The sequence below is a fragment of the Corticium candelabrum genome, chromosome 16, assembly GCF_963422355.1.
Source record: "Corticium candelabrum chromosome 16, ooCorCand1.1, whole genome shotgun sequence".
Classification (NCBI taxonomy): Eukaryota; Metazoa; Porifera; class Homoscleromorpha; order Homosclerophorida; family Plakinidae; genus Corticium; species Corticium candelabrum.
In genome coordinates, this window is record NC_085100.1 from 5,889,634 (window position 1) to 5,906,671 (window position 17,038).

Genomic DNA, 17,038 nt, shown 5'->3' on the forward strand with positions numbered 1-17,038 from the left:
GTAGGTTGGATTTGGCGCAAATGCAATCAGAATTTGGGGAGAAACGAAAGCGCTAGAAGAGTAAGTTCCATCGGCAAGAAATAGTTGATAGTTCGAAGCTGTGAAGGGCGACGACACGTACAGTCTACACAGGAATGGTGTGGGCGTGTGTTCGAATAAACTTTACCGTGTAGAGTTTGCGTCATCGAGAAATTTTACGCGAGGGTCGATTCTTCGAGAGGGGACCCATGCTTAATTTTGTATGCAAACCTTTGCCTTCGCGTGCCGAGTGTGCGATTTCGGTTGCAAACGGACAAAAGACGTGGCCGCCAAACGCGAACACACAGAGAGAGAGAGAGAGAGAGAGAGAGAGAGAGAGAGAGAGAGAGAGGAGAAAGGAGAAAGGGGAGAGGGGGAGAGGTGGGAGAGGTGAGAGGGGGAAGGGGAGAGGTGAGAGGGGGAAGGAGGAGAGGTGGAAGGGGGGAGGGGGAAGGAGGAGGGGAGAGGGAGAAGGGGAAAGTGGGGAGAGGGGAGAGAGGGGAGAGAGACAGAATTTGAGCTTTATATATTAGACTAGAATCCATGGCCCGTCCTTCGTACGGGCAAGATACTGTAGTATAAAGTATTTCTGTGGACACGTCACGTGCAATCTTTTTTGCGAGGTTCCGGATATGCTGAATGAATTCGAATCTTGCTCTTCGCGCTTTGCTTCGATAAAAATCGACACACTCTCCGTGTAGCGCTTGCTGCAGAAAACGTGTAGGTTGGATTTGGTACAAATGAAATCAGAATTTGGAGAGAAACGAAAGCGCTAGAAGAGTAAGTATCGTTGGCAAAAGATATTCGATTGCTCGAAGCTTTGCGAAGGACGATGATGCATACGGTCTACACAGGACTGGTGTGGGCGTGTGTTCGAATGAACTGGAATGTGTAGCGTTTGCGTCATCGAGAAACTTACGCGGGGGTCGACCCCTAGAAAGCAGACCCGGTGCATAATGTTTTTAATTTTTTTACGCAAACCTTCGCCAGTACGTGCCGAGTGTGCTTGCCGATTTCGGTTGCGAACGGACAAAAGACGTGGCCGCGTATCGCGAACACACACACAGACAGACACACAGACAGACAGTTTGAGCTTTATATATTAGACTAGTAGATGCTCGGTTAGCATTGTGTTTGGCGAGCGATGGTGTTCTGTTTTTACCTATTTACGTAACAATGGTTGAGTTACGTAGCAATAGTTTCTGTCAAACAAACGCGAGAACTCAGAATTCAGACTTTCAGTTGCTGTTCTTCTTCTTGTCTTCAATTCTTCGTTCACGCTTCAACCGTCTCACTCGTTTACTTACCTATTCGCATAACAATGGTCGCGTAGTCGCGTAACAATGGTTCCGTAGCAACAATGGCTGTTAAACTAACGCGCGGAAACTCAGAAAACAGACTTTTCTCTTCTTCTAGCTTTCTCTTTTCATTCCTTTTGTCACGCGTCAGTCTTATTTCATTCTTAGTCGAGTACGGGAGCAAAATGGAGAGTCATTTCACTCTTCTCGCCAAGAAATTCTAATTGAGTCGACCTCTTGAAAGGGACCCTTGATTCAATTTTTGCCCTTATGTTGCGGAAACAAAATTGCATTCATCTGGCATCGCCCTTTTGTGGATCCGTCTTTCAGTTTTGCCGTAAATCCATATGACAAGTGCAGACGTACGCATATAGATATACTAGTAGATGAAGCTATGTTTACACCGTCCCTTCAGAGCTACGAGCGTTTAGACTAGTAAATGCTCGGTTAGCATTGTGTTTGGCGAGCGATGGTGTTCTGTCTTTACCAGTTCGCGTAACAATGGTTGCGTTACGTAGCAATAGTTTCTGTCAAACAAACGCGGGAACTCAGCAAACAGACTTTCAGTTGCTCTTCTAAAATATTTTGCGTTCAACTATCCGATTCTTACCTACGGCTGTTGTGCAACTAAATAACTTACATAGTCTGCGGTTGGGCAGCTGCTCAAATATCGTCATTCATCAGCTGTCCAGACGCAATAATTTGTAATTAATCTTGACTTTAGCGTAAATTTTTAGCGTGTGTTGTACGATAATTTCCTTTGCACTAATCTTGGTGACCCACGTTTCCACGGAGGTCTAACTAAGCTGTTGTGAGCGAACTAAATCTACATATCTAGAAAGCCTACAACAACACCTTGCTCCGTCAATCGTGGTGTAATCCGCATACTTTGTAAATCGCGTGTCTTGCGTGATACCATGCGTGCAACAGTCCATCATGCGTCGTAGCGACTTTTTTTTAGCTAATCAAGAGCTCGAATTTCACTACTTCGCCTTCCCACCTTCTTGAATCAATCATTTATTGTTCAGCTGAAACGTGAGTGAGCATCCCAGAAAGACGTCATGAAAGAAATGTGCGACTAAAATAATTATTTCTGTATTTGGTACTTCTAATTAAGACAGAACATCGGATAATTGAATGTCAGATAATTGAATACCCGAATCTGATAACTGAACGGCCAATTCGGATAATTGCTTGCCTGATTTGGGTAACTGAACGCCGAGTTCGGATAATTAAACGCAAAATACTCTAGTTGTCTTCAATTCTTCGTTCACGCTTCAATCGTCTCACTCGTTTACTGAGACAGTCGCGTAACAATGATTGCATAGTCACGTGACAATGGTTGCGTAGCAATAATTTCTATCATAGTCACGCGCGGAAACTCAAAAGCAGACTTTTCTCTTCTTTTAGCTTTTCCTTCTCATTCCGTTTGTCACGCATCAGTCTCCTTTGCTCTTTAGTCGCGTAATGAAGCAAAATCGTGAGTCGTTTGACTCTTCTCGCCAACAAATTACAATTGAGTCGACCCCTCGAAAGGAATCCCTTGCTTCAATTTTTAGCGCATATGTTACGGAGTCAAAATTGCATTCATCTGGCATCGTCGTTTTGTCGATTTGTCTTTCTGTTTTCCCGAAAATCCATATGACAAGTGCTGACGCACGTATAAATATAAATATATAAATATACTAGTAAATGCTCGGTTAGCATTGTGCTTGGCGAGCGATGGTGTTCTGCCTTTACCTATTCGCGTAACAATGGTTGCGTTACGTAGGAATATAGTTTCTGTCAAACAAACGCGGGACTCAGGAAACAGACTTTCAGTTGCTCTTCTCTAGTATTTTGCGTTCAATTATCCGAATCCGGTGTTCAATTATCTAAAGTCGGTGTTTAATTATCCGATTCAGGCGTTCAATTATCCATTGGCTAGGGCTGTTGTGCAATAGCATGTAAAACTGAATAACTTACGTACATAGTCTGCAATTGGGCAGCTGCTCAAATATCATCATTCATCAGCTGTCTAGACGCAATAATTTGTGATTAATCTTGACTCCAGCGTGAATGTTTAGCGTGTGTTGTAGGATAATTTCGTTTGCACTAATCTTGGTGTCTCACGTTTCTGCGGAGGTCTATCTAAGCTGTTGGGAGCGAACTAAATCTACATATCTAGGGAGCCTACAACAACACCTAATCTCCGTCATCGTGGTGCAATTAAACCCGCATACTTTGTAAACCACGCGTCCTGCGTGATACCATGCAACAGTCCATCATGCGTCGTAGCAAGATTTAGCTAATCAAAAGCTCGAATTTCACTGCTTCACCTTCCCACCTTTCTTGAATGTATCTTTATTGTTCAGCTGAAACGTGAGTGAGCATCATAGAAGACGTCATGAAAGAAATGTGCGCGGTTTTGACTCTAGTCAGACTGAAATAATTATTTCTTTAGATTTAGTACTTCTAAGACAGAGCATCGGATAATTGAATGCATGAGTCGGATAATTGAAGGCTCAAATCGAATAACTGAACGCCCAATTCCATACTTTCAGTTGCTCTTCTTGTTGTTGTCTGCAGTTCTTCGTTAACGCTTTAATCGTTTCACTCGTTTGCTTAGCTAGTCGCATAACAATGGTCGCGTATTCGCGTAACAATGGTTGCGTCGCAACAATGTCTGTCAAACTAACGCGCGGAAACTCAGAAAACAGACTTTTCTCTTCTTCTAGCTTTTTCTTTTCATTCCTTTTGTCACGCGTCAGTCTTATTTCATTCTTAGTCGTGTACGGCAGCGAAATCAAGAGTCATTTCACTCTTCTCGCCAAGAAATTCTAATTGAGTCGACCTCTGGAAACGGACATTTGATTCAATTTTTTGCACATATGTTGCGGAGTCAAAATTGCATTCATCTGTCATCGGCCTTTTGTCGATCCGTCTTTCCGTTTTGCCATAAATCCATATGACAAGTGCTGATGTACGCATATAAATCTAATATATAAAGCTCAAATTGTCTGTCTGTGTGTGTGTGTGTGTTCGCGTTTGGCGGCCACGTCTTTTGTCCGTTTGCAACCGAAATCGGCACGCACACTCGGCACGCACAGAGAAAGGTTTGCGAAAAAATTAAAAAAAATAATGAACAGGGTCCCCTCTCAAGGGGTCGACCCACGCGTAAAATTTCTCGACGACGCAAACGCTACACATTGCAGTTCATTCGAACACACGCCCGCACCAGTCCCGTGTAGACTGTATGCATCGTCGTTCTTCGCAAAGCTTCGAGCAATCGAATATCTCTTGCCGACGAAACTTACTCTTCTAGCGCTTTCGTTTCTCTTCAAATTCCGATTGCATTTGCACCGAATCTAACCTACACATTTTCTGCAGCAAGCGCTACACGGAGAGTGTGTCGATTGCTATCGAAACAAGCGCGAAGAGCAAGATTCGAATTTATTCAGCATATCCGGGACCTCGCAACAAATATTGCACGTGACGTGTCCACAGACCTATCTTTACACTACAGTCTTGCCCGTACGAAGGACGGCCATGGATACTAGTATATAAATGTATAGATATATAAATATATAAATATAATATATCTCGAGCTCAATTGACATGAAACGAGAGAGGCTCGCTTCGCTCGCCAATATATACTAGTAAATGCTCGGTTAGCGTTGTGTTTGGCGAGCGATGGTGTTTTGTCTTCACCTATATAGCTATTCAGTGATAATTTGTGTAACAATGGTTGCGTTACGTAGCAATAGTTTCTGTCAAACAAACGCGGGAACTAAAGAAACAGACTTTCAGTTGCTCTTCTATAGTATTTGGCGTTCAATTATACGAATTGGGCGTTCAGTTATCCGATTCAGGCGTTCAATTATCCATTGCTTACGGCTGTTGTGCAATATCATGAAAAACTGAATAACTTACATAGTCTGCGGTTGGGCAGCTGCTCAAATATCATCATTCATCAGCTATGTAGACGCAATGACTTCCAATTAATTTTGACTTTAGCGTGAATTTTAGCGTGTGTTGTACGATAATTTCCTTTGCATTAATCTTGGTGTCCCACGTTTCCGCGGAGGTCTAACTAAGCTGTTGTGAGCGAACTAAATCTACATATCTAGGAAGCCTACAACAACGCCATGCTCCGTCAATCGTGGTGTAATCCGCATACTTTGTAAACCGCGCGTCCTGCATGATACCATGCAACAGTCCATCATGCGTCTTAGCGGGTTTTTAGCTAATCAAAAGCTCGAATTTCACTACTTCGCCTTCTCACCTTTCTTGAATCAATTATTTATTGTTCAGCTGAAACGTGAGTGAGCATCATAGAAAGACGTCATGAAAGAAATGTGCGCAGTTTTGACTTTACGTATCAGACTGAAACAATTATTTCTATGAATTTAGTACTTCTAAGACAAAACATCGGATAATTGAATACCTGATCCGGATAACTGAACGCCCAATTCGGATAACTGATTGCCTGAATCAGATAATTGAACGCAAAATACTCTAGTTGTCTTCAATTTTTTGTTCTCGATTCAATTGTCTCACTCGTTTACTAAGATAGTCGCGTAACAATGCTCGCGTAGTCACGTGATAATGGTTGCGTCACAATAATTTCTGTCAAAGTAACGCGCTGAAACTAAAAAAACAGACTTTTCTCTTCTTTTAGCTTTTCCTTTCCATCCCGTTTGTCACATATCAGTCTCCATTGCTCTTTAGTCGCGTAAGGAAGCAAAATCGAGAGTCGTTTTACTCTTATCGCCAAGAAATTACAATTAAGTCGACCCCTCGAAAAGGGTCCCTTGTTTCAATTTTAGCGCATATGTTACGGAGTCAAAATTGCATTCATCTGGCATTGTCGTTTTGTCGATCCGCCTTTCCGTTTTGCCGTAAATCCATATGACAAGTGCTGACGTACGTATATAAATATATAAATATATAAATATATAAATAAAATATATAAATATATAAATATATAAATATATAAATATATAAATATATAAATATACTAGTAAATGCTCGGTTAGCATTGTGTTTGGCAAGCGATGGTGTTCTGTCTTTACCTATTCGCGTAACAATGGCTGCGTTACGTAGCAATAGTTTTTGACAAACAAACGCGGAGACTCAAGAAACAGACTTTCGGTTGCTATTCTCTAGTATTTTGCGTTCAATTATCCGAATCCAGTATTCAATTATCCGAACTCGGCGTTCAATTAACCGATTCAGGCGTTCAATTATCCGTTCCTTATGGCTGTTGTGCAATATCATGGAAAACTGAATAACTTACAAGTCTGCGGTTGAGCAGCTGGTCAAATATCATCATTCATCAGCTGTATAGACGCAATAATTTGTAATTAATCTTGACCTTAGCCTGAATTTTTAGCGTGTGTTGTAGGATAATTTCGTTTGCACTAATCTTGGTGTTCCACGTTCCCGCGGAGATCTAACTAAGCTGTTGGGAGCGAACTAAATCTACATATCTAGGAAGCTTGCAACAACGCCTTGCTCCGTCAATCGTGGTGTAATCCGCATACTTTGTAAATCGAGTGTCCTGCGTGATACCATGCAACAGTCCATCATGCGTTGTAGCGGGTTTTTAGCTAATCAAGAGCTCGAATTTTACTACTTCGCCTTCCCACCTTTCTTGAATCAATCATTTATTGTTCAGCTGAAACGTGAGCGAGCATCATAGAAAGACGTCATGAAAGAAATGTGCGACTAAAATAATTATTTCTATATTTGGTACTTCTAATTAGGACAGAACATCGGATAATTGAATGCCTGAGTCGGATAATTGAACGCCCAAACCGGATAACTGAACGCCCAATTCGACCAATTGATTGCCTGAATCGAATAATTGAACGCCGAGTTCGGATAATTGAACGCAAAATACTCTAGTTGTCTTCAATTCTTCGTTCACGCTTCAATCGTCTTACTCGATTACTGAGATAGCCGCGTAACAATGATTGCATAGTCACGTGACAATGGTTGCGTAGCAATAATTTCTATCAAAGTAACGCGCGGAAACTCAAAAAACAGGCTTTTCTCTTCTTTTAGCGTTTCATTTTCATTCCGTTTGTCACGAATCAGTCTCCTTTGCTGTTTAGTCGCGTAAGGGAGCAAAATCGAGAGTCGTTTGACTCTTGTCGCCAACAAATTACAATTGAGTCGACCCCTCGAAAGGGGTCCCTTGCTTCAAGTTTTAGCGCATATGTTACGGAGTCAAAATTGCATTCATCTGGCATCGCCTTTTTGTCGATTCGTCTTTCTGTTTTGCCGTAAATCCATATGACAAGTGCTGACGCACGTATATATATAAATATATAAATATAATATATCTCGAGCTCAATTGACATGACAAGAGAGAGGCTCGCTTCGCTCGCCAATAAGTATACTAGTAAATGCTCGGTTAGCATTGTGTTCGGCGAGCGATGGTGTTCTGTCTTTACTAATTCGCGTAACAATGGTTGCGTTACTTAGCAATAGTTTTTGTCAAACAAACGCGGGAACTCAGGAAATAGACTTTCAGTTGCTCTTCTAAGTATTTTGCGTTCAATTAACCGATTCAGGCGTTCAATTATCCGTTGCTTACGGCTGTTGTGCAACTAAATAACTTACATAGTCTGCGGTTGGGCAGCTGCTCAAATATCATCATTCATCAGCTGTATAGACGCAATAATTTGTAATTATTCTTGACTTTAGCGTGAATTTTTAGTGTGTGTTGTAGGATAATTTTCTTTGCACTAATCTTGGTGTCCCACGTTTCCGCGGAGGTCTAGCTGAGCTGTTGTGAGCGAACTAAATCTACATATCTAGGAAGCCTACAACAACGTCTTGATCCGTCAATCGTGGTGTAATCCGCATACTTTGTAAATCGCGCGTCTTGCGTGATACCATGCAACAGTCCATCATGCGTCGCAGCTGGTTTTTAGCTAATCAAGAGCTCGAATTTCACTACTTCACCTTCCCACCTTTCTTGAATCAATCATTTCTTGTTCAGCTGAAACGTGAGTGAGCATCATAGAAAGACGTCATGAAAGAAATGTGCGACTAAAATAATTATTTCTATATTTGTTACTTCTAATTAGGACAGAACATCGGATAATTGAATGCCCGAATCGGATAACTGAACGCCCAATTCGGATAATTGCTTGCCTGAATCGAGTAACTGAACGCTGAGTTCAGATAATTAAACGCAAAACACTCTAGTTGTCTTCAATTCTTCGTTCACGCTTCAGTCGTCTCACTCGTTTACTGAGATAGTCGCGTAACAATGATCGCATAGTCACGTGACAATGGTTGCGTAGCAATAATTTCTATCAAAGTAACGCGAGAAAACTCAAAAAACAGACTTTTCTCTTCTTTTAGCTTTTCTTTTTCATTCCGTTTGTCCCAAATCAGTCTCCTTTTCTCTTTAGTCGCGTAAGGGAGCAAAATCGAGAGTGGTTTGACTCTCCTCGCCAAGAAATTACAATTGAGTCGACCCCTCAAAAGAGGTCCCATGCTGCAATTTTTAGCGCATATGTTACGGAGCCAAAATTGCATTCATCTGGCATCGTCGTTTTGTTGATTTGTCTTTCTGTTTTGCCGTAAATCCATGTGCTGACGTACGTATATATATAAATATATAAATATATAAATATACTAGTATACATGGCCCGTCCTTCGTACGGGCAAGATACTGTAGTGTAAAGATAGGTCTGTGGACACGTCACGTGCAATCTTTATTGCGAGGTCCCGGATTCTGAACCCGTTCGTTGCACGGGCTACATTAGTAGGCGAAAGTTACAACTGTAGATGTGTGGGTGTTTCTTCCCTATATTTGCTGCACATTTTACTGGTACTAAGTCCTAGCAGTATGAAGAGAGTAGCACAATGGCAACACATGCACGTCAGTAGCCTAGGTATCTGACTCTCTCTGAGCGTGTTTAGTGGCTTTTAAAAAAGCCGGTTTTTAAAGATTTGGTGGAATACTATCATTTCACTGTAGTGCTTTTGCATACACATCGTTTTCGTTTTTTTCTTTAAGTGCATAGACTAAAAGACTGTCAGTTGTTCTTCATGTCAACATTCACTGCAACGCGCTATGATATACTACATTTTTTGTTTTTCGCTCCGGTGCGTTGATAAAGAGATTGCTAGGTCTGCCAACTCTTGAGCACCCAACGTATAGTTGCCCGTGCGAAAAGCAAGGTGTTTGCAAGTCTAACCCAACAACTTTCAATGATTGACCTTGTGATTTATTGATGGACATTGCAAAGCAAACTTTTAGTGGAAACTGCAGTCGTTTAAATTGAAAGGGAAGGTCCGATGGTATGAGTGGTATTCTTGGTATGAAGATGTCTTTTCCTTGAGCTTGTCCTGTCAGTATGGTGGCTTCAAGAACGTGCGGCAAAATCTGTTTAATGATGAGTTGTGTTCCATTGCAAAGATCGGGAGCATCCAGATTTCGGAGAAGCATAACAGGGCACCCCACTTTCAATTTAAGATTATGCGGTGGCATGCCAGGAAGGTCTAAGGAATTTAGGAACTCGGTTGGATACTGCACAGAATCCGACATGTCTACAACTGTGTCAATAGACTTTAGCAGCTGTTCTTTTCCAGACAATTGCATAAGAAGTTTTTCATTGATTTTGCTGGCCATGTCATTTCTTGGTGCAAGGATGGCACGCTCGCACAACCACTTGTAGTTCTTGTAGTTTACAGCCAAGTTGGGGAAGACTTTTCCGCTAAGTGCCTCTACACCGTTAACTAATTCTCCACATCCGGGTGGTATGGTTACCAGTCCGCTCTCATTAGCAGTCAGTTCGCCGTTTCCAATTGATAGCAGCATCGATGAAAACTCTCCCGCTGTTGCGTCCCTTTCAAGATACACTCTCATGTTAGTAGACAGGGTGAGAGTTTGGACTTGCTGCCATAGAAAAGAAGATTTAAGGCAAGCTGAAAGTTCATCTGCCGGGGTTCCCCTCTGTATGACTGGCAGAGTTTGCCGAAAATCACCAGCAAGTAAAACGGTTACAGCGCCAAAAGCTGTTTGTTGTGTCTCTCTGATATCTCTTAGCGTGCGATCAAGAGCCTCCAGCGCCAGCTTGTTTGCCATTGTGCACTCATCCCACACAATCAGCTGACATTGCTTTAGTATTGTGGCCATTCCTGTACCCTTAGCGATGTTACAGGTTGGCGTCTCCGTATGTGCCAAGTTTAACGGAAGTTTGAAAGCTGAGTGGGCAGTCCTGCCTCCGGTAAGCAAAGTTGCGGCAATTCCTGATGAAGCAACAGCAACAGCAATCTTCTTTTGTTGCCTCACCTTAGCAAGTAAAAGGTTGAGGAGGAACGTCTTGCCTGTGCCACCAGGTGCATCTAGAAAGATAACACCACCAGATCCACTCTGCATGTTGTCTAGGATAACGTGATAAGCCGCAGCTTGGTCTGGCATCAGTAATGGTTCGTTGCTTGATACGTACGCTGTAAGCTCATCTTGGTCATAGTTGGTCTCTCTGATCAAGTCTCTGCAATTGCATACCTGCTGGTCTCTCTGAGGTGACGGCAGACCATACGTTCTAAGCTCGTGGCCTCCTAATCTAATAACTATGTCTTCCAGCAGTATGAGTGCTTGGTTGAAGCAAGGTCCTTGGCTAAGATTGTGATAGCGCACCTAAAAGTGGAGAAGGAAAGGTTAGAGTTGCAGTTGCTGTAACCTGTAAGTTTGTAGGTAACAAATTCTTACCTCAAGTAGTATGTCTTCCGCTAAGCTCTCTTTGTGTTTATCCCACAGACTTTTTGGGTTTCCCAGCCCACACGTGACGATCATAGTGCCAAACAGATTTCTCAGCATGCGGGGAGAGCGACTGACAGCAGCTTCTTCTAGAGTTGCGCTCCAGTGACCTTCATCCTTCAACAAACCCCTTATCGAGCAAGCTTCTCTGAAAGTTGCACACTTGAATTGATTGACCATTCTAAGATCTTCATACGATGTCGGCCCTCTGACTATGTGAAGGAGAAGGCGCAAGCAACAGCATTCAAATGCGCTTGGGTGGATAGTGTACACTCTACCAAGAGTGTCGCATGACTTGATTCCTGATGTCCTTCCACGTGGATGCCCTGGATGCGTCGTTTCCATTTCTTACTGGATCTGTCCCATCTGTAGTATTGTGGCACATCGCAATACAATAGAGTTTTGGCAAAGTCGTCTTCTCGGCAGAGGTCGAAGAATGCTGTCAAAGTAGTTCTAGGTGGCTCTGCTATTCTGTCTCTTACGTTGTCTTCGGTAAAATACACGCGTTGCCCATTCTCCAGGTGCACGTACAAATGCTCCACCGGTGGATACCTGTGATGAATCGGGAAGTCAAGAATACGCCATGTTGCTTCACTGCTGCATATGTATCTTCCAATCTCGTACTTTGAAACCTCATCCCTCCTCATTTCTTGCCGTTCAAGCCCGAATACTGCCTGATCGCTACCTTTGTTGACGTATTTACATATGTACTTGATCGATTTCACTGTATTGCAGTACTCAACATTAATGTGCGCATTGAAGATCTTGGACAGTATAGGGCAATAAGGGACCACCCACTTGTTATCAATTTCCACTTTGTTGCAACCTAAGATTGTCACTTTTGCTGTAAATCCACCATCTCCCGCCTTTCTTCTGCGGTAAAGTGGGTACCCGTCGTGCCCTGTCTGAGTCTCCTGGAGAAGCTCTCTTGGATATCGTTTCGTACACTTGCCGTCTTTCATGCATGGCGACTTTCGGTTTAGTGCACCACATGGCCCATGGATCATGTGCTTCTTGATGATGTTGTAGAGCATTGAGTCTTCTTCGGGGTTGGGTATCTCTGCACTAATAATAGGGTCGACATCAGCAGGGTGGAGTTTCTCTTCAAGCCACACCAAGATATGCGAATGGGGGAGGCCCCGCTTTTGCCACTTGATGGAGGACATGTGACAGCGTGTTGTGCCAAAGATGGCACCGTTGATGAGCAATTCCATTAGCTTTTTAAACTTCAGGCGAAAGACTCTGGCCAGAAGGTCGTGTCTGTTCTGGGATGTTTGTCCTCTCATCAGCTCATTTTTATCTCCGGCCAAGAGGGGTTGCATGTAAAAGTTATAAAAAGATCAGGACGGCCGTACTTTCTGACATACGTCATTGCATCTTGAGTTTTCTCATGCATGTACCTGGGACCGCCAGTGAAAGAAGATGGAAGAATGACTGCTCGTCCAAGGTCAGTATCTTGGCTATCCTGGGCGAGCGCATCTTTTAGGTGGATGTAGCTGTCGACTCGCAATTTGCTCTGATTGTGGCGTACGTAGCGGAGACGTTCTTCCTCAATCTTAGCGTACATATCGACTAAAAACTGATGGAAGAGGTTTTTGGTTCTAAGTAGGTGGTTAAAATTGTTGGTCCTCACCATGATTCTGTAGGCGTAGAAGTCCATAGCGGATACTTTCTTGTTGGTAGTCAAATCTGTTCTTGGGTCAACTTCACAAAATTGACATGACAAGAGAGAGGCTCGCTTCGCTCGCCAATAAATATATAAATACTAGTAAATGCTCGGTTAGCATTGTGTTTGGCGAGCGACGATGTTCTGTCTTTACCAATTCGCGTAACAATGGTTGCGTTACTTAGCAATAGTTTCTGTCAAACAAACGCGGGAACTCAGGAAACAGACTTTCAGTTGCTCTTCTAAAGTATTTTGCGTTCAATTAACCGATTCAGGCGTTCAATTATCCGTTGCTTACGGCTGTTGTGCAACTAAATAACTTACATAGTCTGCGGTTGGGCAGCTGCTCAAATATCATCATTCATCAGCTGTATAGACGCAATAATTTGTAATTCATCTTGACTTTAGCGTGAATTTTTAGCGTGTGTTGTATAATAATTTCTTTTGCACTAATCTTGGTGTCCCACGTCTCCGCGGAGGTCTAACTAAGCTGTTGTGAGCAAACTAAATCTACATATCTAGGAAGCCTACAGCAACGCCTTGCTCCGTCAATCGTGGTGTAATCCGCATACTTTGTAAATCGCGCGTCTTGCGTGATACCATGCAACAGTCCATCATGCGTCGCAGCTGGTATTTAGCTAATCAAGAGCTCGAATTTCACTACTTCGCCTTCCCACCTTTCTTGAATCAATCATTTATTGTTCAGCTGAAACGTGAGTGAGCATCATAGAAAGACGTCATGAAAGAAATGTGCGACTAAAATAATTATTTCTATATTTGTTACTTCTAATTAGGACAGAACATCGGATAATTGCTTGCCTGAGTCGGACAATTGAATGCCCGAATCGGATAACTGAACGCCCAATTCGGATAACTGATTGACTGAATCGGATAATTGAACGCAAAATACTATAGTTGTTTTCAATTCTTCGTTCACGCTTCAATCGTCTCACTCGTTTACTGAGATAGTCGCGTAACAATGGTCGCATAGTCACGTGATAATGGTTGCGTCACAATAGTTTCTGTCAAAGTAACGCGCGGAAACTCAAAAAACAGACTTTTCCCTTCTTTTAGCTTTTTTCTTTCCATTCCGTTTGTCACGCATCAGTCTCCTTTGCTCTTTAGTCGCGTAAGGGAGCAAAATCGAGAGTCGTTTCACTCTTATCGCCACGAAATTACAATTGAGTCGACCCCTCGAAAAGGGGATACGTTATTCAATTTTTAGCGCATATGTTACGGAGTCAAAATTGCATTCATCTGGCATCGTCGTTTTGTCGATCCGTCATTCCGTTATGCCGTAAATCTATATAACAAGTGCTGACGCACGCATATAAATATATAAATATACTAGTAAATGCTCGCTTAGCATTGTGTTTGGCGAGCAATGGTGTTCTGTCTTTACCTATTCGCGTAACAATGGTTGTGTTATGACGCAACAGTTTCTGTCAAACAAACGCGGGATTTCAGGAAACAGACTTTCAGTTGCTCTTCTATAGTATTTTTCTTTCAATTATCCGAATCCGATGTTCAATTATCTGAACTCGGCGTTCAATTATCCGTTGCTTACGGCTGTTGTGCAATATCATAACTTACATAGTCTGCAGTTGGGCAGCTGCTCAAATATCATCATTCATCAGCTGTATAGACGCAATAATTTGTAATTAATCTTGACTCTAGCCTGAATTTTTAGCGTGTGTTGTAGGATAATTTCCTTTGCACTAATCTTGGTGTCCCACGTTTCCACGAAGGTCCAGCTGAGCTGTTGTGAGCGAACTAAATCTACATATCTAGGAAGTCTACAACAACGCCTTGCTCCGTCAATCGTGGTGTAATCCGCATACTTTGTAAATCGCGCGTCTTGCGTGATACCATGCATGCAACAGTCCATCATGCGTCGCAGCGGGTATTTAGCTAATCAAGAGCTCGAATTTCACTACTTTGCCTTCCCACCTTTCTTGAATTAATCATTTATTGTTCAGCTGAAACGTGAGTGAGCATCATAGAAAGACGTCATGAAAGAAATGTGCACGGTTTTGACTTTATGTATCAGACTGAAACAATTATTTCTGTAAATTAGAACTTCTAAGACAGAACATCGGATAATTGAATACCTGAGTCGGATAATTGAATGCCCGAACCGGATAACTGAACTCCCAATTCGGATAACTGATTGCCTGAATCGGATAATTGGCGAGCGAAGCGAGCCTCTCTCTTGTCATGTCAATTGAGCTCGAGATATATTTTATTTATATATTTATATATTTATATATTTATATGCGTACGTCAGCACTTGTCATATAGATTTACGGCAAAACGGAAAGACGGATCGACAAAACGACGATGCCAGATGAATGCAATTTTGGCTCCGTAACATATGCGCTAAAAATTGAATAACGTGTCCCCTTTCGAGGGGTCGACTCAATTGTAATTTCTTGGCGAGAAGAGTCAAACGACTCTCGATTTTGCTCCCCTACGCGACTAAAGAGCAAAGGAGACCGATTCGTGACAAACGGGATGGAAAGGAAAAGCTAAAAGAAGAGAAAAGTCTGTTTTTTGAGTTTCCGCGCGTTACTTTGATAGAAATTATTGCTACGCAACCATTGTCACGTGACTATGCGATCATTGTTACGCGACTATCTCAGTAAACGAGTGAGACGACTGAAGCGTGAACGAAGAATTGAGGACAACTAGAGTGTTTTGCTTTCAATTATCTGAACTCGGCGTTCAGTTACCCGATTCAGGCAAGCAATTAACCGAATTGGGCGTTCAGTTATCCGATTCGGACATTCAATTATCCGATGTTCTGTCCTAATTAGAAGTAACAAATATAAAAATTATTATTTTAGTCGCACATTTCTTTCATGACGTCTTTCTATGATGCTCACTCACGTTTCAGCTGAACAAGAAATGATTGATTCAAGAAAGGTGGGAAGGTGAAGTAGTGAAATTCGAGCTCTTGATTAGCTAAAAACCAGCTGCGACGCATGATGGACTGTTGCATGGTATCACGCAAGACGCGCGATTTACAAAGTATGCGGATTACACCACGATTGACGGAGCAAGACGTTGTTGTAGGCTTCCTAGATATGTAGAATTAGTTCGCTCACAACAGCTTAGTTAGACCTCCGCGGAAACGTGGGACACCAAGATTAGTGCAAAGGAAATTATCCTACAACACACGCTAAAAATTCACGCTAAAGTCAAGATGAATTACAAATTATTGCGTCTATACAGCTGATGAATGATGATATTTGAGCAGCTGCCCAACCGCAGACTGTGTAAGTTATTTAGTTGCACAACAGCCGTAAGCAACGGATAATTGAACGCCTGAATCGGTTAATTGAACGCAAAATACTTTAGAAGAGCAACTGAAAGTCTGTTTCCTGAGTTCCCGCGTTTGTTTGACAAAAACTATTGCTAAGTAACGCAACCATTGTTACGCGAATTGGTAAAGACAGAACACCATCGCTCGCCAAACACAATGCTAACCGAGCATTTACTAGTTGAACGCAAAATACTATAGTTGTCTTCAAATTTTTGTTCACGCTTCAATTGTCTCAGTCGTTTACTAAGATAGTCGCGTAACAATGGTCGCGAAGTCACGTGATAATGGTTGCGTCACAATAATTTCTGTCAAAGTAGCGCGCGGAAACTCAAAAAACAGACTTTTCTCTTCTTTTAGCTTTTCCTTTCCATTCCGTTTCTCACGCATCAGTCTCCTATGCTCTTTAGTCGCGTAAGAGAGCAAAATCGAGAGTCGTTTCACTCTTCTCGCCAAGATATTACAATTGAGTCGACCCCTCGAAAAGGTCCCTTGCTTCAATTTTTAGCACATATGTTACGGAGTCAAAATTGCATTCATCTGGCATCGTCGTTTTGTCGATCCGCCTTTCTGTTTTGCCGTAAACCCATATGACAAGTGCTGACGTACGTATATAAATATATAAATATATAAATATATAAATATATAAATATATAAATATATAAATATACTAGTAAATGCTCGGTTAGCATTGTGTTTGGCGAGCGATGGTGTTCTATCTTTACCTATTGAGTGATAATTCGTGTAACAATGGTTGCGTTACGTGGCAATAGTTTCTGTCAAACAAACGCGGGAACTAAGGAAACAGACTTTCAGTTGCTCTTCTATAGTATTTGGCGTTCAATTATCCGAATTGGGAGTTCAATTATCCGATTCAGGCGTTCAATTATCCGTTGCTTACGGCTGTTGTGCAATATCATGGAAAACTGAATAACTTACATAGTCTGCGGTTGGGCAGCTGCTCTAAT

General features: G+C 42.2%; 2 protein-coding genes across 2 annotated transcripts; both read right to left on the reverse strand.

Annotated features, from left to right (window-relative positions):
- Nucleotides 1–9,378: 9,378 nt before the first annotated feature.
- On the reverse strand, nucleotides 9,379–11,262 carry LOC134191794 (ATP-dependent DNA helicase pif1-like). Its single transcript, XM_062660416.1, has 2 exons — nucleotides 11,035–11,262; nucleotides 9,379–10,962 (listed from the first exon to the last, which is right to left on the reverse strand). The coding sequence occupies exons 1-2, from the start codon at nucleotides 11,260–11,262 to the stop codon at nucleotides 9,379–9,381; spliced, it is 1,812 nt and encodes a 603-aa protein (XP_062516400.1).
- A 32-nt stretch (nucleotides 11,263–11,294) lies between these two features.
- On the reverse strand, nucleotides 11,295–12,248 carry LOC134191795 (uncharacterized). Its single transcript, XM_062660417.1, has one exon. The coding sequence runs from the start codon at nucleotides 12,246–12,248 to the stop codon at nucleotides 11,295–11,297; it is 954 nt and encodes a 317-aa protein (XP_062516401.1).
- Between the last annotated feature and the right edge of the window lie 4,790 nt (nucleotides 12,249–17,038).